At 42.1% G+C, this 24,977-nt stretch overlaps 1 protein-coding gene across 2 annotated transcripts in view; it reads right to left on the reverse strand.

Annotated features, from left to right (window-relative positions):
* The window catches only part of OXNAD1 (oxidoreductase NAD binding domain containing 1), a 45,496-nt gene extending 28,261 nt beyond the window's left edge, over positions 1-17,235 (reverse strand). The window contains exons 1-3 of one of the 2 annotated variants that reach the window (XM_065876577.1): positions 17,085-17,235; positions 15,134-15,186; positions 14,759-14,822 (exon numbers count right to left, since the gene is read on the reverse strand). In XM_065876577.1, coding sequence (XP_065732649.1) covers positions 14,759-14,822; positions 15,134-15,186; positions 17,085-17,144 — 177 coding nt within the window. In that variant the 5' untranslated portion in view covers positions 17,145-17,235. Of the gene's footprint in view, positions 1-14,758; positions 14,823-15,133; positions 15,244-17,084 lie in introns of those variants that run through there. The other variant, XM_065876578.1, reaches the window with a different exon arrangement.
* Positions 17,236-24,977: the final 7,742 nt, after the last annotated feature.

Below are 24,977 nucleotides of genomic sequence, written 5' to 3' on the forward strand. Positions count from 1 at the left end.
GGGGAAGAGCCGGGGCACCGGAGCCCCATGCAGCCCTGCCTGGAGCCTGACTGCTCTGTCAGCGCTATGCACATAAATGAGACCCACCGTCAGCCACAAGCCTGTGTTTGTTCTGAGCCCGCCAGAAGCCCACGCCAAGCTGACTTCAGAAATTAAAAGCCAAGCACTTAGAAACTTTTTTTTATTTTAAGTAATTTTCACAGAGTAAGTTGTGTGCCTGTTTAATCTAATAACAGACAACAAATTGGGTTTGTACTCCTTGTGCCTTTGTTTTCATTTATTTTTTCTAATTCATTTTTTATTATATTTTACAAGATATAAACAGTTCACAACTTTCAAACAACAAAAACAGCCGTTTGCTACAGATCGTTGGAGAAACACTATTTTAAACGATGTATCTGATTTCCAGAAAATCCTAAAAAGGTCTGAGTCAGGTACTCTTCAGTTCAGTGACATCCATGCCTCCAACACCCCTCAAATTCCAAATGCCTCTACTTCCTACATTCCTTGTTTCTTCCGCCTGTGGGTTTCTCTTCCTCCCAAACCTGGGGTTTCTTCACAACAGGGCTGAAAAGACAATATGACTCTTTCCTCCACCTACTGCCCTTCAGCTCCACTTCTGGCAGCAAATCAAATCAGTAGCAGGTGACCAAACACCGTCCTTCTCCTTGACTGTGTTACCTTCACAGCTCCATTAGGGGGCGCCTTGGGACACTGTCGAGGTCAGTGAGCCTCCCACCCTAATGCTCGCTCCCCTAGCCCCTTTTTTCCAATAGGACCAAGTCCAGTCAAACTATCAATGGGAGACAGTTCTTAAAAATCCACGGGAAAATTCTCCAGATGATGACGGTCTCCCTCGCTACCTCAACAAACCTCTTAAAATGTTCTCCCTTTCTCTTGCTCCTGTAAAATCCCCTGCCTCTCTTTCTCTGTATTTGTGCCAGTCCTCTCTCTCCTCCTCTCCCTGAGAGCAAGTGGGGTGAATATCCCCTCTGGAGCCTCTGAGCCTGGCCCCACCCCCGCCCTGCATGAAACGCTGCTTCACCAGCTCCCACCAGCCTCTCCTCCACGTTCAACCTGCTCCTCTAGACCCCCTGACTCATCAGACATGATGTCTAATGCTAACTGCTCATCCTCAACAATTCAGCAGCAAAAAGGAAGCAGCAGAGTACAGCTTTTAACAGCACAGGCTCTACAGCTAGACTGCTTGGTATTGAAGCCTGGCGCCACCACTTACCAGCTGTGTGACCCTGGCCACACGCGTGACCCTAGGCCACCTCAGCTGGGAGATGAGAATAACAGCACCTGTACCTCACAGAGTTGGTGGGAAGATTAAAGGAGACAACATATGCAAAGCGCATATAACGCTGCTGGCCCACAGTAAGTGCTCCTTAAGTATCTGTTTTTATGTATCTTATTGCATTAATTATATCAATGATATATGAATTTATCAGTGTTTATTCATTATTACTAGAAATCTCACACTTTATCCATTTACGATCGCACATGCCACCTCACCAGTGCCACCATGCAGGGCCTCGCAGACCAAGCACTGCACAGCCTGGGGAGCTGTCCTCATGGACAACAGTACAGACTATAAAGCATGGTGGTCTCGGTACCACAGCCTATTCATTGTTTTGCTAGAACAAACTTAAAAGCCATACTGTCTTTAAAAGCTATTCTGGAAATCTTGCCTTTAACACTGGCCTCCACTTATACTTCTTCATCCAACAGAACCTCCCCTGCTCCCTTGATGCTCTCTGCACCCATGGGAAACCTGGCTTCTGCTCTCCTGTGACTTCTCCCAAGCTTGGTGGATGTCTTGCCGAACAACCAAACTCAACATCCAGTCCCAGTTCTCAGCCTCCCTTCTGAGCGTCCCTGGTCTCTCTGAATTTGATGCTTCCTACTTCCTTTCCATCCTGAAGCACCCTCCTTGCCTGGGACGGCTGACACTGAACTCTCCCGACCCCCTCCTGCCTCTCTGACCTGGTCCTCCTGCCCCTTCTCCGCCCCTCCTCCCACTTCCTTACCAGGCGCTTCCTCTGAGCTGCCTCACTCCTGCGCCCTCTTCACCTCCGGGCTGAGGCCCTCAAGCACTCCCAAAGCTACAACCCTCCACCCCAATTCACTGTTACTTCTCTGCCAATCACAGGCTCACATCTACATGCCCCTGTAAAAACAGCCAACGTCTGAGGAGCATTTATCTCAGGTGTATGCCAGGTGCTGAGCTAAATGTTTTATGTGCATTAATTCATTCAGCTAATATGAATAACCAGATTCTATCCCGAGAGACAGTATTGTTACCCTCCATTCTGCAGATGAGGAAGTGGAAAGGTTCAGTAACTGGCTCCAGATCACTCAGGAATGGCCGTGTCGGCATTCACACCCAGGTCTGCTTGGCCCTTGACCACCTGAAAGTCCTGATCCAATGGCAAACTCACTGATGTGCACAACTAAACCCAGCATATTCATTCCTTCCACAAACCTTTCTTGAACTTGGTGCCTGGCGCTGGAGGCGCAGAGGTGGAGAAGGCTGCTCCTGCCCTCAGAGGGCCCCGCAAAAGCAGCCGCCTTTCACGACCAAGGTTTCAATTCTGGATCGACCCTGGAGTCAGTAAGTCAAATCCATGATCTACTGGTACCTGCACACACAGTCTTGGTTCATCGCTAACACAGGCCAGTTCCACGAATTCAGCTCACGCCTCTTCCTCCCCTTGCTCACCCACCACCATCCTAAGCCAAGAACTCTGTTCTTCTCACTTGAGTTTCTGTCTCAGCCTCCTTCTTATCTCTCTCAAAACAGACAACAGGCGAATATTCCTAATGTTCCGACCTCACCGAGTTACTCACCAGCTCAAAACCCTCCAAGGTCTCCCTAACTCTCAACTACAAACAAAATGCTCAGAGGCCTTGGTAACTCATGCCAGCCTGAGCTCCTCCTGGTTTACCAGCCAAACTGGACGACTTGCCAGTCCTTAAAGGCAACTGACACCTGCCTCCCTCTCAAAGCCCTGCTGAGGTCTCTGGGCAGGCACCCGCCCTCAGTCCTGTCACCCTCCCACCCAGGCCCCCGGGGCCCTGCTCGAACACCACCCCTCACCCAGGTCCTCCCTCTCCTCTCCATCCTCTCAACTCTGCCAATAAAATTTTTCCACCTGTCTTATCATACTTAGCACATTTAATGTAAATATAAATACTCATGAACAGATCTTTTCCACACACAGACCACAAGCCTCCTGAGGTCACGTACTGGATAGAATTTCCATCTAGGTCACTTCCCTGCCTCAAGCATGGGGCCAAACACATAGTTAAGGTTCAGTAAATATCTGCAGAATGAATGAAAACTCTAACTTAAAGTGACTTAAAATTGGTTTCCAAAACAAAGGTTAGTAGAAATTCAGGAGTTATTTGTTGTTCAAAAAAAACAAAAAAACGAAAAGAAAAGAAAAAAAAAAGCAAGTGGGGGACCACTAAAGAAAATCTAAATTCATGTTCAAAACTGTGGAAAAGTCAGGGAAGGCAGGGATTTCTTCAGTAGATTAGGAATCTTCCTTTGTTTGCCACACACTCTATTTTAAGTATCTTATTACAAAGTAATAATGATCAGCAGAGGACTCTCCATGACATTATTACTCTCATTTTTTTAGGTTTACAAAAAAGAAACATTTGTTTTTGTAAAGTCATTATTTTCTTTCAATACAATAATCTGCAAAAACACAGCCAAGAGCTAGATCATTTCATTTGTAACAGTTTAATGGGCATCTGTCAGATTCATTAAAAACTAGATATGTATAAGCTTTAAACACATCCCAAAGAGTCACCTGGTCTCAGGGAAATGACACTCATAATCACGGGGGGGGGGTGGGGAAAGGCACAGAGAATTTCAGCTGAAACATAAGTATGCCTGACCAACAAATGCTAGACTACATAAAATGAATTCAACAATCATCTGCTAATGTCCAAATAAATTCAATGAAGAAGGGAAAGAAGTTATACTTCCCATTGAAAAAGTCCTGTTTTCATCTGGATAGCCCCCATGACCAAAAATGATCCCAGATGCTTTATGCCTACTGGTATTAATACAAAAGGCAACATACCTGTTGCTATTAGTCCAAATAATCTGGGCAAAACTGCTATAACTAGTCACACAAAATACCTTTGCACAATTCATGATTTTTAAAGACATGCCTCCCTCTTAACACCTTATCTTCTTAATATAAATACTGTTCACTATACAAAGATTTCTAGCAATGGGGATTAAAAACATTAGCAAAATCTTTTTGAAGGCCGTGTCTTTTATTTTATTCTGAAGCTATTTCATATAATTAAGCCATGATTATGGCTCTGGTTATATGCCATTCTTTCTCTACTTTTAGTGAATAAGCAAAACATGATGGAGAAACTGTATGTTTTAACATTTGTACTTGTTCTCATACTTAATGGATCAAAAGATTTCGCAATTGAAACCTCAACTAGCCACGTCCTAAGTTAAAACACATGGCAGGAAATGAAGTTTTCCATAAAATAACATCTAGACTCTTCTACTGTTCAGTAAAATAACAATACATTTGCCAACTTTTACTAGCACACTTTTTTAATGCTTTGTCAGAGTCAGCATCTAAAAGGAAATGCCATCATACTGACTGAAAGGGTTTTATGGACGATATTTTGATGTTACTGCTGCTACAAAAGTCTCTGTTCAGGAAATGGGCCTTTCTCTGGGAAACCTGGCCGCTTTCCCCTGTTCACTCCCATTCATTCATTTGCTGGCTTAAAAATTTAGACAAAGTCAGTAGTAGAGACGACCTGAAACAAAAACACAGGTGGGGCACAGAGCATTTCAGAGGTGAAGGAAAATGTAATCATTATCCAGAATAGTGTGTCATCTTACACATAAGGACACCAAGGCCCAGAGACATGATTTTAACTGTGGCTGAACACCAATCTGATGAGTAGGAATCTGATTAAAAGAAAATGGCTTTACTGTAGTAAATTACTGAAAAGGAAAGACCACACAATGCTGTCAACTGTATAACCTCTTCAGCGGTGTGTGCCGTCAACACCACGGCCTGCTGTGACAATGCGCTCTCCCTGCTCCTCCCAAAGACTCACCCATCCACCTGGGCTGAGTCTGCTCTCTGCCCCCTCAAGCCTTCACTCTCTCATGCAACACTCCCCGCTCCCCTGTCTCCATGACAACACACTCGGGCGTTTGGGTCTGCCGTCTCACATAAGGACACCTCACATAAGGACACCGGCAGCAAACGCCTACACACAGCGCTCACCACGGGCTAGCCACTCCACGTACAGCATTCATTCCATCATCACAACCCGAAGAGGTGGGTATTGCTATCATCCCCATTTTATATGTGAGAAAACTGAGGTCCCAGAGCTAGTAAGTGGCAAAGCCGAGATTTGAATCCAGGCACTTGACCACTGTGCTTTGCTGCTTCTCAAAACATAACAATTAAAACAAGCCTCTCCCTTAATCCAGCTGTTACCCCATTTCTCTGCTACCATCCACATAAAAAATTTCAGAGGGATACATGGGCCTGGCTCCACTTCCCTATTTCCACCCTCTCCCCAACACATCCATCAGGCATTCACACTCAGCGATGCACTGACACTGAAGCCAGCCACTCCGGTGGCCCACTATCCACTCTGCTATATCCAGTGACGGCCTCTCAGCAGACTTCCACGTGGTTGGCTGCTCCCTCCCGGAAACACTTTTCTTCCTGGCTTCACCAACACCTGCTGATCGCCCGCCTGCCTGGTCAGCCCCTGCTTCCCCATCTCCTCCACTGGCCCTTCCTCTCCTGCTTGACCTCTAGATGTTGACATGCCCCAGGCTGAGTGCCAGGCCCTCTCCCTCTCCTCTCTATGTGGCTTAAACTTTTCATCTCCAGCAGTGAACTCCAATCTCATATACCCAACTGCTGACTTCAATTTCCATTTCAAACAAAACATCCAACATAGAACTCTTTTATCTCTCAAAGTTTCTTCCTTTTTATTATGGAAAACGTCAAACATACACAAAACTAGTAAAAATAATATAATGAATCTCCATGTAGCCATGACCCACATTGAACAGCTGATGTGAGGTGACAAAGCTCATGGCTGATCTTGTCTCATTTGTAACTCCATCTACCTCCCGCCCCAGATTATCCCCAAACTGAGCTCTTTATCCCCCTCCTCCAAACTTGTTCTTCTCTACTTTAGTAAATAAGTGCCACCACCATCATCTACCCTGATGATTCAAATCCCAAACTAGAAGTCTCTTGGTCTCCTGTCCTCTCACTAGCTGTACGCCCCCCGCCCCACCTGTGAATCCCATCAGCCCCACCCACAACCCCACCACGCTACCCTAAGCCACCGTCATCTCTCCGCGGACTATGTCAGTAGCCTCCAACTTGGTGTCAAAGCACCGCAGAAGCCCAGAGCTCTACCGAGCCAATAGATGACCCACTTACAATGTAAACCACACGTCATTTCCCTGCTTTAAACCTTCTGTCGCCCTGAGAATAAAACCCCAACTCCTTGTCCAAGGCCACAGCAGTTTCCATGACCTGGGCCCTCCCACCTCTCATCTATCACCTTCTCTGAACACGCGGAGCTCATTCCTGCCTCAAAGTCTCCGCACTCTCCAGTCCCTCTGCCAGGAATGCCGTGCATTAGGCTGGCTGGCTTTCCCCCTTATTCGAGTCTCAGCCCAAACGTTACAAACCAATAGGAAATAACCCTCCCAACCCCCGTGACCCCATTACCCTGTTTTATTTCCTTCATAGTGTTTATCACATCTGACATTTTCTGGTTTACCTGCCCCACATACCTCAGGGGCTTTACCTGCCTCATGCACTGCTGTATTCCCCACACCTGGAACGGGGCTAGGTTACAGCAGGCACTCAGTGCATGTCTGTTTCATTTGATTGGATCCCCTAAGGGAAAAATGGAAAAGAGCCACCTCTTAGATTACTTAATTTGTTGAAAAAAAGTGTGTCCGTGAAAAGCAATGACACTATATATTTTAGACACAAGTTAAGTTCTAGGTCGTTAAGAAGTAGCAGGTGAGGCAAGTTCTCATTTTCACAGGCCTTATCTGCATATCATCACTGTCCCTACTTTACAAAGGGACTCATCCAAGGCAGTACAGGTAATCAGCCACAGAAGAGGTGTCGAGTGAAAAAACATACACAACCTAAAGTTGAGAATTATACTTTATTCTGTGGACTTACTGCAGACTTAAGTCTAGGATACAGCCTCTCAGATAGCTCTGAGATACTGGTCCAAAGAGGTAAGGGAGGAGCCAGGATATACAGGAGTTTCTGCAAAAACCCAGGTAATCGACCATCAAAAGATTACCGCTAGGGCTTCCCTGGTGGCGCAGTGGTTGAGAGTCCGCCTGCCGATGCAGGGCACCCGGGTTCGTGCCCTGGTCCGGGAGGATCCCACATGCTGCAGAGTGGCTGGGCCCGTGAGCCATGGCCGCTGAGCCTGCGCGTCCGGAGCCTGTGCTCCGCAACGGGAGAGGCCACAACAGTGGGAGGCCCGCATACCGCAAAAAAAAAAAAAAAAAAAAGATTACTACTTATTAAAGAAAAAACAGACATCTCAAGTTAATGAATTTAGTGCTTCTCTATGTATGGGAAGATGCAAGAGTCTGAGCTTATTGAAATCATTCCTTTGATATGCACCTTGGCTATCTAGAGCCAGTATCCTGCTTTTCTCCATCCTGAATCCCCTCAGTGTGCACCATGGGGGATGGTGGCTACAGTGGCTGATGGCTTGATGGCCCCAATATCCTTTGTTTACTGAAATGGGCAGGCGACATTCTTTGTCCATAGTGGGAGTAACACTTGTTTATTCTACTCAATGAAATAGGTACTGAGTGCCTATGTCATGTCAGGACTATGCCAGGTTCTGTGGCTACAGTGGCTTCCCTCTTTGTACGCCTCCACTCACAGCAGGGTGCTGGGTACCTGAGGAGCTGGAGGCCAGCTGCCAGGGCCATCAGACTGCACCCCCCTGGGAGATTCTCCAAGAGACTGGGGCCCACCCCCCCACAAGCCCCCAGCTGCCTCTAGGTGCCTGAGGTCTCCCCACCACTCTCTGCTCTGTCAGAGCTGACAGTGCCGTGAATGCCAAGTACTGTTCATCTCAATCTGGATAATCTCTAAAAGGTTCTCTGACCATCAGTCGAAGCAAATTAGCTGTCCAACTTCTGGGAAACAGTCCATATTAAAAAGATGCCCCCCGCCCACCTCCCAACTTGAAGAAGGTCACTCCAGCACACAACCTTCCCCAAATGTACAGGAGATGACTAGCAGAGAAGTGTTAAGAGTTAAACTCAGAACACGATCCAGCTCTCCAACTAAGCAGCCTATTCCACTCAAATCCAAGCCTCAGCAAAACCCAAAGTCAAGCAGATTCTCAGCACTCAATAACCAGCAATGGGACTCACAGGATCCCCAAATGTCTCTGACTCAGAAGCCCAGTCATTTGGTTTTATTGTGTCAGTAGTAACTCCCGTGTTTGTTATGCCCGGTAATACTAAGTGAAGTTTTGATCTGGAACAGAGATATGGCTGTGTGAAATTTACCTCCCATTTTGTTGCTCAACTGAACTTTGTCTAAATCGAGTGTCATGATCCTCTGCTATATTAGAAAGAAAGACCAATTTGATAACAAAGATCTGAGTTCAAGGGCTGAGTTCTCCATTTACTTGAACAAGTCCTTTAAACTTAGGCCAACAATGTAATTTATCACCCAAAACAGGGCCCTTGTGAAGGTGAAAAGGGGGTGCTACTGACAATTATACCAGAGGAAGAGTTATAAGCCAGGACTACCCCAGGCAAACAGAAAGCAGGGTCATCCTATCTAAATCTCTGAAACCTTACTTGCCTCACCTGTGAAATGGGGATAAGCACCAGGGTGGCTGTGAGAATCAAGTAACAACTTATTGTCTAATCAAGGGCTTTGTAAACAACAGGCAACAATACACATAAGGCATTTGTAGGATAAGGCACAGGCTTCTAAAAGAAGTACACTAGTACAATTAAAAAAGTATTAATCCCAAGGAGGAACACACCTAGACACACAGTAATCAAACTGACAAAAATTAAAGGCAAAGAGAAAATATTAAAAGCAATAAGGGAAAAGCAATAAATAACATACAAGGGAATCCCCATAAGACTATCAGCTGATTTTTCAGCAGAAATGCCGCAGGCCAGAAGGGAGTGACGTAATATATTTAAAGTGATGAAAGAGAAAAACCTACAACCAAGAATACGCTACCCAGCAAGGCTCTCATCAGATCTGACGGAGAAATCAAAAGTTTACAAACAAGCAAAGCTAAAAGAATTCAGCACCACCAAACCAGCTTTATAACAAATACTGCAGGAATTTCTCTAAGTGGAAAAGAAAAGGCCACAACTAGAAACAAGAAAATTATGAAAGAGGAAAGCTCACTGGTAAAGGCAAACATATAGTAAGAGTAGGAAATCATCCACACACAAATATTTTATCAAAACCAGTAATCATGAGGAGGAGAGTACAAGGGCAGGATATATGAAATGCATTTGAAATTAAGAGACCAGCAATTTAAAACAATCATGTATATATACAGACTGCTGTATCAAAACCTTATGGTAACCACAAATGAAAAATCTGTCATAGATATATACATGAAAAAGAAAAAGGAATCCAAAAACAACATGAAAGATAATCAATCACACAAGAAGAGAACAAAAGAGGAAAGGAAGAAAAAAGACCTAATAAAACAAATCCAAAATTAATAAAATGGCAATAAGAACATACATATGGATAATTACCTTAAAAGTAAACATTAAATTCTCCAACCAAAAGACACAGACTGGCTGAATGGATACAAAAATAAGGCCCATATATATGCTGTCTACAAGAGACCCACTTCAGATCTAGAGACACATACAGACTGAAACTCAGGGGATGGAGAAAGGTATTCCATATGAATGGAAATCAAAAGACAGCTGGAGTAGCAATACTCATATCAGACAAAATAGACTTTTAAATAAAGACTGTTACAAGAGACAAAGAAATATACTACATAATGATCAAGGCATCAATCCAAGAAGAAGTAACAATTGTAAATATATATGCACCCAACACACAAGCACCTCAATGTATAAGGCAAATGTTAACAGAAATAAAAGAAATTGACAGTTACATAATAATAGTGGGAGACTTTAACATCCCACTTACATCAATGGACAGATCAACCAGACAGAAAATCAATAAGGGAACACAGGCCTTAAATGACACATTAGACCAGACGGACTTAATTGATATTTACAGAGCATTCCATCTGAAAGCAGCAGAATACACATTGTTTTCAAGCGCATATGGAACATTCTCTAGGACAGATCACATGCTGGGCCACAAAGCAAGCCTCAGTAAATTTAAGAAAACTAAAATCATGTCAAGTATCTTTTCCAACCACAATGCTATGAGATTAGAAATCAACAAGAAATAACTGCAAAAAACATAAACGTGGAGGCTAAACAATATGCTACTAAACAACCAACAGATCACTGAAGAAATCAAAGAGGAAATCAAAAAATACCTAAACACAAATGAAAACAAAAACATGATGATCCAAAACCTGTGGGACACAGCAAAAGCCGTTCTGAAAGGGAAGTTTATAGCAATACAAGCTTCCCTCAGGAAACAAGAAAAGTCTCAAACAACCTAACTTTACACCTAAAGCAACTAGAGAAAGAACAAAACACCAAGAAGGAAAGAAATCATAAAGAGCAGAGCAGAAATAAATGAAATAGAGACTAAGAAAACAGAAAACATCAATGAAATTAAAAGCTGCTTCTTTGAAAAGATAAACAAAATTGATAAACCTTTAGCAAGACACATCAAGAAAAAAAGGGAGAGGGCCCAAATCAAAATTTGAAACAAAAAAGGAGAATTTACAACAGACACCACAGAAATACAAAGGATCACATGAGACTACTACAAGCAACTACATGCCAATAAAATGGACAACCTAGAAGAAATGGACAAATTCTTAAAAAGGTACAATCTCCCAAGACTGAACCAGAAAGAAACAGAAAATATGAACAGATCAATTACAAGTACTGAAATTGAATCTATGATTTAAAAACTCCAGAACACAAAAGTCCAGGACCAGATGGCTTCACAGGCGACTTCTATCAAATATTTAGAGAAGAGGTCCAAGAGGGAGGGGATATATGTATACATATATCTGATTCACTTCACTGTACAGCAGAAACTAACACAACATTGTAAAGCAATTATATGCCAATAAAAAAATTAAACTAAATTAAAATACGGAAGAGTTAACATCTATCCTTCTGAAACTATTCCAAAAAATGCAGAGAAAGAAATACTTCCAAACTCATTCTATGAAGCCACCATCACTCTGCTACCAAAACCAGACAAAGATACCACAAAAAAAGAAAATTACAGGTCAGTTCACTGATGAATAGAGATGCAGAAATCCTCAACAAAATATTAGCAAACCAAATCCAACAATATATTAAAAGGATCATACACCAGGACCAAGTGGGATTTATCCCAGGGATGCAAAGATTCTTCAATATAGACACATCAATCAGTGTGATAAACCATATTAACAAACTGAAGAATAAAAACCATATGATCATCTCATTAGATGCAGAAAAAGCTTTTGATAAAATTCAACATCCATTTATGATAAAAAACTCTCCAGAAAGTGGGCATAGAGGGAATCTACCTCAACATAATAAAGGCCATATACGACAAACCCACAGCAAACATACTCAACAGTGAAAAACTAAAAGCATTTCCTCTAAGATCAGGAACAAGACAAGGATGTCCACTCTTGTCACTTTTTTTTTTTTTTTTTTTTTTTTTTTTTTGCGGTACACAGGCCTCTCACTGCTGTGGCCTCTCCCGTTGCGGAGCACAGGCTCCGGACGCGCAGGCTCAGCGGCCATGGCTCACGGGCCCAGCCGTTCCGCGGCATGTGGGATCTTCCCAGACCGGGGCACGAACCCCCGTGTCCCCTGCATTGGCAGGCGGACTCTCAACCACTGCGCCACCGTGGAAGCCCCACTCTTGCCACTTTTATTCAACATAGTTTTGTAAGTCCTAGCCACAGCACCACAGTCAAATGTCATTCAGTTCAGAGCTCAGTTTCCCTCATCAGCAGGACTCCAGACAGCTTACAGTTACAGCCCCAAGTAAGAAATATTAACATCATAATATGATCATTCAGTAAATTCTCCAGAGGGAACCCCAGGCCTAGTAAGGAAAGGACACTTCCGGGCGGGTGAGAGCTCCATTCTAGACCCACGCCAGGAAGCAGCAGGGTCCTTTGGCCTAGGAATCAGAGACCTGGAGCTTCCCTCTGGCCCCAGGCTCTGCTGCCTCTGCTGTAACATGGAGATGCCAAGCTATCCTTAGGCTGTCTCACAGGCTGGAACTGAAGGGCAAATGACGCATGGAGAGTTTTGTGCAGTATGCTAGCCGTACAAAGGGAAGGCAGGGTCTGCAGACAAGAGAGGAGAAAGTGGTCTGGCCTGACCAGAGGTGCTGGTCATTTCCACAAGTCCAAGCTGAGCGCCTGTTCCATGGCTAGGACCTGCACTCTCGAGGGATGCAGGTGAGCCCCTGATGACCTGACACCACTAAGGACGTGGTTCCAGGCACCACCTGGCTTATCCAGCTCCACCCCCCAGCACTCCACTCTCATTCTGTGTGGTAGAGGAGCAGAAATGAGAAACAGAGAAGGAGGGGAGGTGCAACTGGAAAATCTCCCACCTAGCTGATACCATGGCTGGAATTACCCTGTAATTCTCTGACTTCCAGGCATTACAACTCTCAACTGCTCAATCACACTACTGGAGTTTTCATTAACTTTCTGTGCAGTTTTCTTAAACTTGGCTCAAAATAACCCCTCAGAAGTCTCAGAAATTCTGTCCTGTAAAATTTGAATTCAGGGATTGGCAAATTACAATCGACCCACAGGCCAAATCTGAGTGTTCTGGTGAATGCCGTCTTACTGGAACACAGCCACAACAATCTGTTTACATGTTGCCTAGGGCTATCTTCACACTACAAAGGCAGAGTTTTGTAGTTGTAACTGAGACAGGGTGGCCCTGGAAGCCTAACATACTATCTGGCTCCTTATGAAAAGTTTGCCAAACCCAAATCGTAATTCTACCTGCCTCAAAATACAACAGAAGAGAGTACAGTCCAAACCTGTTAAATAAACTGCTTTTTCTTCAAAGCTGGCAAGGTTTCACTTTAAAAAAAAAATTCTAACAAATCTCACTTTTACAGAGTCAGCATTTTTGCGTGTTGAACAAACCAAAAAAAAGAGTTTTCAGATTTATCATCAGCGGGAAAAGCATATTTTCCCACACAGCCATAAATCTATTATGCTGAACTACTTTACATAAACTCCTCAAAAACACATTGGCTTAAAGCTGAATCCACAAACACACCACTCTTGGCCCCAAAGCAATTTTCTGAAAGTAGAATAAGCTTGAGAGTGGGGCCTAAATAATAATCTTTTACATTAAAGTATATTCTATTATTAACACTAAAAATTAAACTACTGCGACAATGCAATTTCTGACCATGTTTATAGAAGTGTATAGTCCTTCCTTATATGAAATAGTTTTCTAACTGTTAGTTTAAATACACTTACAAAACTAAGCTAAGTATTTCCAAATACGTGAAGAACCATTCAAAAGCAAAATCAAATATCCAGCTGACACTTTTAAAAGAAAATGGGGTTACTCATGGAGATAAAGGGTGAGGATCCTTTATTTCCCAGCCCTCGACACCCCTTCAGGTTGGTGGATTAGCCCTTCTATAGTCTGAATATGGAGGAAAATAATCTGCACATGGGAAGGGGTAACAAGAGCTCGTCCACCTTCCTTTCTCAGATGTTAGTGCTTTCTCCCTTTTGATGAAATAGGAAGTTGTTCTAAAGTAGGGATAAGAACAAGGACTTTGAGACATGGTGCCAAAAAAAAGAAAGAAAAAGCAAGCTACTCATAAAATGTAGGCTCTAAAAGAAGTTCTATCCCTAAAATATAACCTTAAACCTTATGCCTGTGAGGATAGTTCCCTCCATTGCTGCTATACTTCCTTCAACAAAAACAAATCCATCAGGACTTCACTGGTGGTGCAGTGGTTAAGAATCTGCCTGCCAATTCAGGGACATGGGTTTGATCCCTGGTCCAGGAAGATCCCACATGCCACGGAGCAACTAAGCCTGTGCGCCACAACTACTGAGCCCGTGCTCTAGAGCCCACGAGCCACAACTACTGAGCCTACGTGCCACAACTACTGAAGCCCACGTGCCTAGAGCCTGTGCTCCACAACAAGAGAAGCCACCGCAATGAGAAGCCCACGCACCGCAACGAAGTGTAGCCCCCACTCACCACAACTAGAGAAAGCCCGCGTGCTGCAACAAAGACCCAACGCAGCCCAAAATGAATAAATAAATAAATTTATTTATTTAAAAAGAAAAAATCCATCCATTCCAAGTTTAAAGGGAACAATTTGAGTATTTTGCTGTCATCTTTTCAAATCAGTTGTCACATGCCCTGTTCAGAAAAGTTCTGAAGAGAAAAATAACAAACTTGCCCTGACTGTCTTCACAGGGATCAAGCTCATGTAATGCCCTCTCAGTAAGCCAGTCCTAACTGTGTGCCACCTGCCAGCGAGGAGAACCTGCCCTGGCCCAAGATACAAACCTCCCGGCGAACGACATCTGCAGTTCTCTCCAAGTGATCAGTTTTCCTTTTGGATTTCATTACGCTTTAATAGAAAGTAAAATTCGGTTATTAAGTATTATCCTCCTGAAAATTAATTACACTAGTAATTATCGTGACTATCCGATACCTGTCATACCTGTAGCTGGAAAGCAACAGCATGACTATCCACAATACAATATAACATCATGGATCCCAGAAAGTGGCCCATGAAAATCTGCACATCTAACTAAAGCTTAACGATCCACTGATAGCATGCACATGTAAGCAAGATGTTACAATATGCCTCCCATGATCATCAGCAGGTCAGGTCTTTTTGAAAATCAACCTCAAATGACACTGAAGGTGACAACTCACCTGCTTAGAGTAAGGTGGCGCAAAGCGCTGGGTGTCAGTCTACTCGAAGCAGCCTGAGCGCAGATGGCCCCCACAAAGCCTCGCAGCAACGCAGGAATCACGACAGCCATGGTGCTTCCTGGGAAACAACAAACTGAAAGTTAAAATATTTTAAGGAAAAGTAGGGAAATATCAGACTATCTTAGGGGCCAGTGAAGAAGAGTTTGGATTTTTGTTGCTGACATTATGAGCTGATCTAACAGCAAAACAATCAACTTCACCCTGACAAAATTTCTGCTGCTACATACAACTGATTCAACTGATCTCCACAGCACATACGTATGTAATTATGGTGTTCAAATATCTGTGTTCTCTATTAGTTTCCAAAATCTCTGACCAAACTCATGGGACTAATCTTCTGCTATTACAGATGAGGACAGTAGATTTTATAACTGCCTAATAATTATATTCTGCCCAGAGCACCACATAAGTCTTTAATATTTCTTGTTAGATAACGTGAAAGGGACAAATTTTCTGAGGTTCACGGCAATGAGAATAAACAACCTCCAACTACATGCAGTAACATAGGTATCACAAATATCACAGTAAATGAAAATGAAAAGTAAATGAAAAGAATGAAATGAAAAGAAATGAAAGAAGCCAGACTCAAAGAAGTCAGTCACACAGAGTACAAAAACAGAAAAAACGAATCTATGCAGTTAGAAATCAAGTTAGTAATTACTCCTGGTGAGGTGCCAATGACAATGTCTTTTCTTAATATGAATGCTGACTGCATGGTTCATTTTGAAAAAAGTTCATCAAATCACAGAGAAGTTTGGGGGCAGTAAAAATACTCTGCATGGTACCATAATGACAAAAGTCATTAAACATATGTCCAAATCCACAGAACATACAACACCAAGAGTGAGCCGTGGTGTTAGACTTGGGGTGATTATGATGTATCAGTGCAGGTTCATCACCTATAACAACTGTCCCACTCTGGTGGGGGATGTGGATGCTGGGGGAGGCGATGCACGTGTGTGAGCAGGGGGTGTATGGGGAATCCCTCTACTAGCCCTCAGTTTTGCTGTGAACCTAAAACTGCTCTAAAAAAAAAATCAAGTCTTAAAAATTCACTGAAGCAGTCCTCTTAGGATTTATGTACTTCTGTTTATATGTTACACTTCAATAACAAGTTAAAAAAAAAAGCCAGAAAGATTCTCCAACATTTCAAATTCTAAAAACTACTGGCCTATCAGGGAAAGCACTGATTGGAAGTCAAATGATACATTTTTTTTGCTTCCTATCGCTCTGTTTTCCTCTGCCAATTTTTAACTATTTCTTTGCCTAAGATGGCCACTTTTAACACATTATATTGGCATATATATCTGTCCTTTCCTATCTCAGTTGGCTTGAGAATAAATGAAAATGTATGTGAACACTCTATTTCCTGAGCTCTTTGGAAGGTACTACATAAATTAATTGTAACAAATACAGTGTTAGAAAAATATTGAAGTGAGGTGTGCTGCATTCCTACTTCCCATTCATTAATTTAGCCCTTCATTTGACAAATATTTATTAAAGTCCATCACATGGCAGGTCCTGGGGATACAAACATGAACAAAACAAAGACCTTAGGGAGCCTACATTTAAAAGACAGAGACATGAAATAAATAAAAGTAAGTAAATTGAGCAGTGATATTAGTCATATGTAATTTATTCAGTTATAACCAAATCATATCAAAAATCCACTGTTTCATAACTAGTCTTTGGACAAGATAAAAGATCTATTTCTTGCCATGCAGCATCACTGTGGATAAACATGCTACTCGCTATTTTTCTCTCTAGTAAATGAAATAAGTATAAGGCCTCTTTCAGCTCATGTAAGACTACTACATGTAGTTTTTCTCCTTTGAATGTACTAAACCAAAAATGGTACATAAATAATTGAAAGAAAGAAGGCAAAACTTACTTTAGAAGTCCATGAGAGTTCAGGAGTCATTAAGAGTACGGCTGGCTGACTGACTGACATGCAATATTCTGGTCCTGCATTTACACTGAGACCTTTGGAATATACACCAGTTGGAACACAGACAGTGTTTCCATATACTGAAATTCTAACAAAGTTCCTGCAATGGCAGAGACAACATATAAGAACGATGTTGGGGAAAATTAAAAAGCACTGTCTCTTAGTGGCAAAAGGAAAGGCTCATTGTAATCAGCAGCATCACCACAGAGCAAGCCGACTCTCAAAGACCCCCTTTCCATTCATTCCTCCTCCTGTTTCCACTTTTCTTGTCTGACTGTCTTGCTGCTTCTCTCTTTCATCTTCCTTGACCGTCAGTCTGTAACTTCTGCTGCTTAGGGTATCCACCCCATGAACAACCAGCTCAATGGCTGGAATGATACAGTTACATGTCACTTGGGGTCAACTTCCCTGATAAAATTTAACCAAAATGTAGGTACATACGGACACCCTGTTCTGCTCAATGTTTTGGACAACTACTGCTACAATAAGTTGTCCTCATCTAAGACACATATTTTAGTGATTATGCTGTTTGAACGGTCTACTGCTCAACTGAACTGGAAAACAAAGAAATGTTAATTTTTAAAAGCTGTTCTCTTTAAAATTCTAAAATCTTGTTTTGTAACAATAGTAACCATGACCAAGAGCGCCACCTACTGGTAAAAAGAAGGGTATTTCATCAAATTGTGTTCAAAGTGCCTTCCAAAGCAAAAGGTATTTAAAGAAAAAAAAACTACCCATATTTTGAAATATGCCCAGTGGTTTTATATATTCAATGTAAGTATTAATTAACTATGGAAAATTAACATATATTAATTTTCAAAACCATACAAAAAAGAATATTCCATCAATGTTTGTATCCTCATAGGCCTTACCTCACCAAAGTTATTTCTAAAACAGAGAAAAGTATCATAAATGCTAAATAAAACATATATCCATTTAAACAGTGAACTGCAAGACACAGATAATTATGACACTATACATATAAAATCCTGAAGATGCTACCAAAAAACTACTAGAGCTCATCAATGAATTTGGTAAAGTTGCAGGATACAAAATTATACCCAGAAATTTGCTGCATTTCTATACACTAGCAACAAAAGATCAGAAAGAGAAATTAAGGAAACAATCCCATTTACCATCACATCAAAAAAAACAATACCTAGCAATAAACCTACCTAAGGAGATAAAAGACCTGTACTCCAAAAACTGTAAGATGCTGATGAAAGAAATCAAAGATGACACAAACAGATGGAAAGATACACCATGCTCTTGGATTGGAAAAATCAATATTGTCAAAATGACTGTATTATCCAAGGCTATCTACAGACTCAATGCAATCCTTATCAAATTACCAATGACATTTTTCACAGAACTAGAACAAAAAATTTTTAAATCTGTATGGAAATACAAAAGGCCCTGAGTAGCCAAAGCAATCCTGAGAAAGAAAAACAGAGCTGGAGGAATCAGGCTCCCTGACTTCAGACTATACTACAAAGCTATGGTCATCAAAACAGTATGGTACTGGCACAAAAACAGACATGTAGATCAATGGAACAGGATAGAAAGCCCAGAAATAAACACACGCACCTATGCTCAATTAACCTATGACAAAGGAGGCAGGAATATACAATGGAGAAAAGAGAGTCTCTTCAATAAGTGGTGCTGGGAAAACTGGACAGCTACATATAAAAGAACGAAATTAGAACATTCTCTAACACCATGCACAAAAATAAATTCAAAATGGATTAAAGACCTAACTGTAAGACCAGGTACCACAAAACTCCTAAAGGAAAACATAAGCAGAACACTCTTTGACATAAATTGCAGCTATATCTTTTTGGATCTGTCTCCTAGAGCACGAGTCCCCGAGTCCCCAAACACCACCACCCCCCCCACCCGCGGCTCGCACAGCAGGGGGGGAACCAGGTCGCAGAGCAGGAGGTGAGCAGCGGGGGAGTGAGCGAAGCTTCATCCGTATTTACAGCCTCTCCCCTTAGCTCACATTACCGCCTGAGCTCCGCCTCCTGTCAGATCAGCAGCAGCATTAGATTCTCATAGGAGCACAAACCCTACCGTGAACTGTGCATGCAAAGGATCTAAGCTGCATGCTCCTTATGAGAATCTAATGCCTGATGATCTGAGGTGGAGCTGAGGCAGTGATGCCGGCACTGGCAAGTGGCTGCAAATACAGACTATCATTAGCAGACAGTCTGACTGCAGAGACCATAATAAATCAATTGCTTGCAGACTCATATCAAAACCCTATCAGTGAGTGACAAGTGACAATTAAGCTGCATCTGGTGGCAGGCTTTATAGTGGCAAGTGAGTTGCTGTACTTCAATTGTACAGCTGCATCTAGTGGCAGGCTTTGAGTCAGAATCCAACACTTATTTAGTCCACGCGTGGCCTACCCATTATTTTATTTACCACTTCCATTGTGCCTCCTTCCCGCACTGCACACTTGTCTCAGTCGGAGTTTTGGTAAGCCCACAAGCTAACCCTAGCCAAAATGCATAAAAAACAAACGTCTCTGGAGAGCTTCTTTGAAAATGGGGAAAGACCCAATGATGAGACGGCAGAAGACTCTAAGACTGCCAACAGAAAGAAAGCTGGATTTAAAAGAAAATACCAAGAGTCTTACATAATTACAGGTTCATTGCAACAGGTTATTCACATTCTCCAAGCCCGCTTTTGTATAATATGTGGCAACTGGCTATCCAACAAAGCCATGAAACCTTCAACTGCTTCGCCACATGGAGACCAAGCACGCTGCATTGAAAGACAAGCCTTTGGAGTTTTTCAAAAGAAAAGAACATGAACACGAAGAACAGTAGCAATTACTGAAGGCCACCACTTCATCAAATGTGTCTGCACTGAGAGCATCTTTCTTAGTGCCCAACCACATTGCTAAAGCTAAGAAGCCCTTTACTATTGGTGAAGAGCTGATCCTGCCTGCTGCTAAGGACACTTGTCGGGAACTTTTAGGAGAGGCTGCCGTTCAAAAGGTGGCATGTATTCCTCGCTAGCACCATCACTAGATGAACTGATGAAACAGCAGCAGAGGATACTGACACACAATTGTTAGAGAGGATTAATGAGTCACCGCGGTATGCAATCCACGTTGACGAGTCTACTGATGTTGACAACAAGGCAACAACGCTTGTTTTTTGTGCAATATATTTTTCAGAAGGATGTGCATGAGGATAAGTTATGTGCACTTTTCTTGCCAATCAACACCACAGCTGCAGAACTACTCAACTCTTTGGGCTTATCGGGACATATCAGGAAAACTGAATTGGTCATTTTTTAAAATTAATTAATTTACTTTTGGCTGCATTGGGTCTTCATCGCTGTGCGTGGGCTTTCTCTAGTTGTAGGAAGTGGGGGCTACTCTTCGTTGCGGTGCATGGGCTTCTCATTGTGGTGGCTTCTCTTGCTGTGGAGAACGGGCTCTAGGCGCACAGGCTTCAGTAGTTGTGGCACACGGGCTCAGTAGTTGTGGCACATGGGCATGTGGGATATTCCTGGACCAGGGCTTGAACCCGTGTCCCCTGCATTGGCAGGTGGATTCTTAACCACTGCGCCACCAGGGAAGTCCTGAATTGGTCATTTTGTGTCAGTATATGTGCCGACGGAGCACCTGCCACAACTGGACAGCTTTCTGGTTTCACCACTTGGGTCAAAGAGGTCGCCTATGAATGTGAGTCTACGCACTGTGTCATCCGTAGAGAAAGGCTGGTTAGCCGAAAAATGTCACCTGAACTTAACATTTTGCAGGATGTGATTAACATTATCAACCACATTAAAGTACATGCCCTTAACTCCCATCTGTTTGTGCAGTTCTGTGAGGAGATGGACACAGAGCATACACGTCTTCTCTTACACACAGAAGTGAGATGGCTTTCTAAAGGTAGATCACTGGCCAGAGTTTTTGAGTTACGAGAGCCGCTCCTGAGATTTCTTTTAGAAAAACAGTCACCACTGGCACTACATTTCAGTGACACAGAATGGGTCGCAAAACTTGCTTACCTGTGTGACATATTCAACCTGCTCAGCAAACTCGATCTGTCACTTCACAGGAGAATGACAACTGTGTTCAAGTTGGCAGATAAAGTGGCTGTATTCAAAGCCAAACTGGAGTTATGGGGGTGACAAGTGAACATTGGGATTTTTGACATGTTTCAAACATTAGCAGAGATTTTGAAAGAGACTGAGCCAGATCCTTCTTTCTCCCACTAGTGCATGATCACCTATCTCAGCTTTCAAAAGTGTCTGAGCATTACTTCCCAATCACAAAAGACTCCCGAACCGGGAAGGTATGGATCCGTGACCCATTTGTGAATAAGCCAGGTGAATCGACTTCATCCGTGCTAGAAGAGAATCAACTGCTTGAGATCGCAAATGATGGTGGCCTTAAAAGTATGTTTGAGTCAACTTCAAATCTCCATACATTCTGGATTAAAGTCAAGGCGGGATATTCTGAGATTGCCACAAAAGCACTGAAAAGCCTGCTTCCATTTCCAACATCCTATCCTTGTGAAGCAGGGTTTTCTGCAGGGACAGCAACCAAAACGAGATCACGGAGTAGAGTGGACATAAGCAACACACTTCGGGTGTCCCTGTCTCCCATCACCCCCAGATGGGACCATCTAGTTACATGAAAACAAGCTCAGGACTCCCACTGATTCTGCATTAGGGTGAGTTGTATAATTATTTCATTATATATTATGATGTAATAATAATAGAAATAAAGTGCACAATAAATGCAATGCGCTTGAATCATCCCGAAACCATCCCCCCACCCCACCCCACCCCCGTCTGTGGAACAACTGTCGTCCACGAAACCAGTCCCTGGTGCCAAAAAGGTTGGGGCCGCTGTCCTAGAGTAACAGAAATAAAAACAAACAAATGGGACCTAATTAAACTTAAAAGCTTTTGCACAGCAGAGGAAACCATGAACAAAATGAAAAGACAACCTACAGAATGGGATAAAAAATTTGCAAACAATGCAACCAACAAGGGGCTCATCTCCAAAATATACAAATGGCTCATACAGCGCAATATCAAAAAATCAAACAACCCAATCAAAGAATGGACAGAAGATCTAAATAGACATTTCTCCAAAGACCTACAGATGGCCAAAGACACATGAAAAGATGCTCAGCACTGCTAATTATTCGAGAAATGCAAATCAAAACTACAATGATGTATCACCTTACACTAGTCAGAATGGCCGTTATCAAAAAGTCTACAAATAATAAACGCTGGAAAGGGTGTGGAGAAAAAGGAACCCTCCTACCCTGTTGGTGGGAATGTAAACTGGTACAGCCTCTATGTAGAACAGTATGGAGGTTCCTTAAAAAACTAAAAATAAAGCTACCATATCATCCTACAATCCCACTCCTGGACATATGTCCAGAGAAAAACCATAATTCAAAAAGATACATGCACCCCAATGTTCACTGCAGCACTATTTACAATAGCCAAGACATGGAAGCAACTTAAATGGCCATTGGCAGATGAATGGATAAAGATGTCATATATCTATATATATATAGATATACAATGGAATATTACTCAGCCATAAAAAAGAATGAAATAATGCCATTTGCAGCAACATGGATGGACCTAGAGATTTTCACACTAAGTGAAGTCAGACAAGGAAAGACAAATAACCACATGATATCACTTATATGTGGAATCCAAAATATGATACAAATGAACTTATCTATGAAACAGAAACAGACACACACAGAAAACGAACTTATGGTTACCAAAGGGGAAAGAAGGGGAGGAATACATGTTTGGGATTAACATATACTCACTACTATATATAAAATAGATAACCAACAATGACCTACTGTATAGCACAGGGAACTATAGTCAATATTTTGTAATAACCTATTAGGGAGGAAAATCTGAAGAACATATATACTTATGTATGTATAACTGAATCTCTGTGCTATACACTTGAAACTAACCAACAATGCAAATCAACTATACTTCAATAAAATTTTTTTTAAAAAATAAAGCCACATTCAAAGAATACAAAAAATACAAAAAAAGAAAAAACTACACATATTTTGAAATTTATGTCCAATGGTTTTATATATTCAATGTATTAATTAACTAAATAAAATTAACATATTAATTAATTTTCAAAACCATACAAGAAAGAATATTCCATCAATATTTGTATCTCATGGGCCTTATCTCACCAAAAAGTTATTTTACTTTTAAAAGAGAGAAAAGTATCATAAATGCTAAATAAAACAGATATCCATTTAAGCAATGAACTGCAAGCAACAGATTAAGATTTAAAATGAATGATACTAGTTTCTGTTCAATAGCTACATTCAAATTCTTTAACAATTACTGAGGCACCAGGCACTATTTCAGGTTGTGGAGACACAATAAACAACCAGACACAAGGCCTTTGCCATCATGAGGCTTTTATCACAATGTCTACAACAGATAACAATAAACAGATAATTAACAAGACTCAGATTACAATGAGTGTGATAAAGGAAATAAGAGTGATGAGGTAGGTGGGGGAATATCAGGAAAGGTCTCTCTCAAGAGGCATCAGAGCTGAGACCCGAATGAGGGTAAAGAGGCAGCCAAGCAGGCGTTAAGTGCAGAGCACTGGAGCGAGGCCCCATCACAGAAACAAGCCTGGTGTGTTAGAGGAAGCACAGCCAGTGTGACTGGAGAGCAGTGAGCCAAGGACAGTGACAGGACATGAGGTCAAGGAGGGAGACACGTGCCAGGTCACAGCAGGCCACAGGAAGGGTGTGGACTTTCTTCTAAAGGTGATGGGCAACAACTGAAGGGTTTAAATAAACCAGGGGAGGGACGTGATCTAATTTACATTAAAGGATCACTCAGGCTGCCCTGTAAAGAACAGATTGCAGAGGGGCAAGAGTTGAAGCAGGAAGTTCAGTTAGAAGGCACCAGGCTAAGCGCAGATAGGATAAAACTCAGACAGAAGCAGATGAACATGGAATAGCTTTTGGAATTAGAGCCCTATCACTTGCTGATAGACTGGATGAGGTGTGAGCAAGCAGAGAGAGAAAGAAAAACCAAGAATGCCTCAAAGAGCATGAATGCACTGAGATAAACTCACAGAGCTAGCATGGCACCTGCTGATTTATAATTCTAGGTGCCAGTGAGGAAGCACAAGGGATCCTGGCATTTGGTAAGGGGACCCGAGTGGAATACAAGTTATAACAGAGTGCTCGACTCAGAATCAGCAGAACTGGGCTCAGATCTGACTCCTTTCTGCTTTCTGACCTTAGGCCAGTCACCTCTTCCCATTTATAAATGGGAATGACAACACTACCTCACTAGATTGCTGAAAGGAATAAACGTCCGGGGAAATACCTAGCAAGCAGGAGTGTCACTAAAAATCAACCCAAATACGTTATCCCTGCCAAACAATCTAGAGAGGCAGTGGGTTGATATTGCCAATAAACAACTCCTTAGCCTGATCTACAACAGCACTCATAAAAAACAGCTGCTATGACGTAAGTATGATCTAGTTCTAAATTCAATCTCACGCTAAGAATTTTGGTCACTGTTATTTTCCAAATCAGCAGTATTACAATTTAAAAAAAAATTATTTTTAAACCATAAATTTGTGATCTCAAATGACTGTATAGCAACTAGTAAACTTGCTTCTGTCATGCTCTCAGAGTCCAAAGATGTTTCATTATATTATAAAATGTCTATTCCCTTTTAGGAATAAATGTAAAGTTTAGTAGTCATTGTGATGTTTTATTAAAAAATGCTGGGTGGCGTAAAATAATGCCTCACAGGATTGGCTACAGTTTTACT

This window comes from Phocoena phocoena, chromosome 4 (assembly GCF_963924675.1).
Source record: "Phocoena phocoena chromosome 4, mPhoPho1.1, whole genome shotgun sequence".
Classification (NCBI taxonomy): Eukaryota; Metazoa; Chordata; class Mammalia; order Artiodactyla; family Phocoenidae; genus Phocoena; species Phocoena phocoena.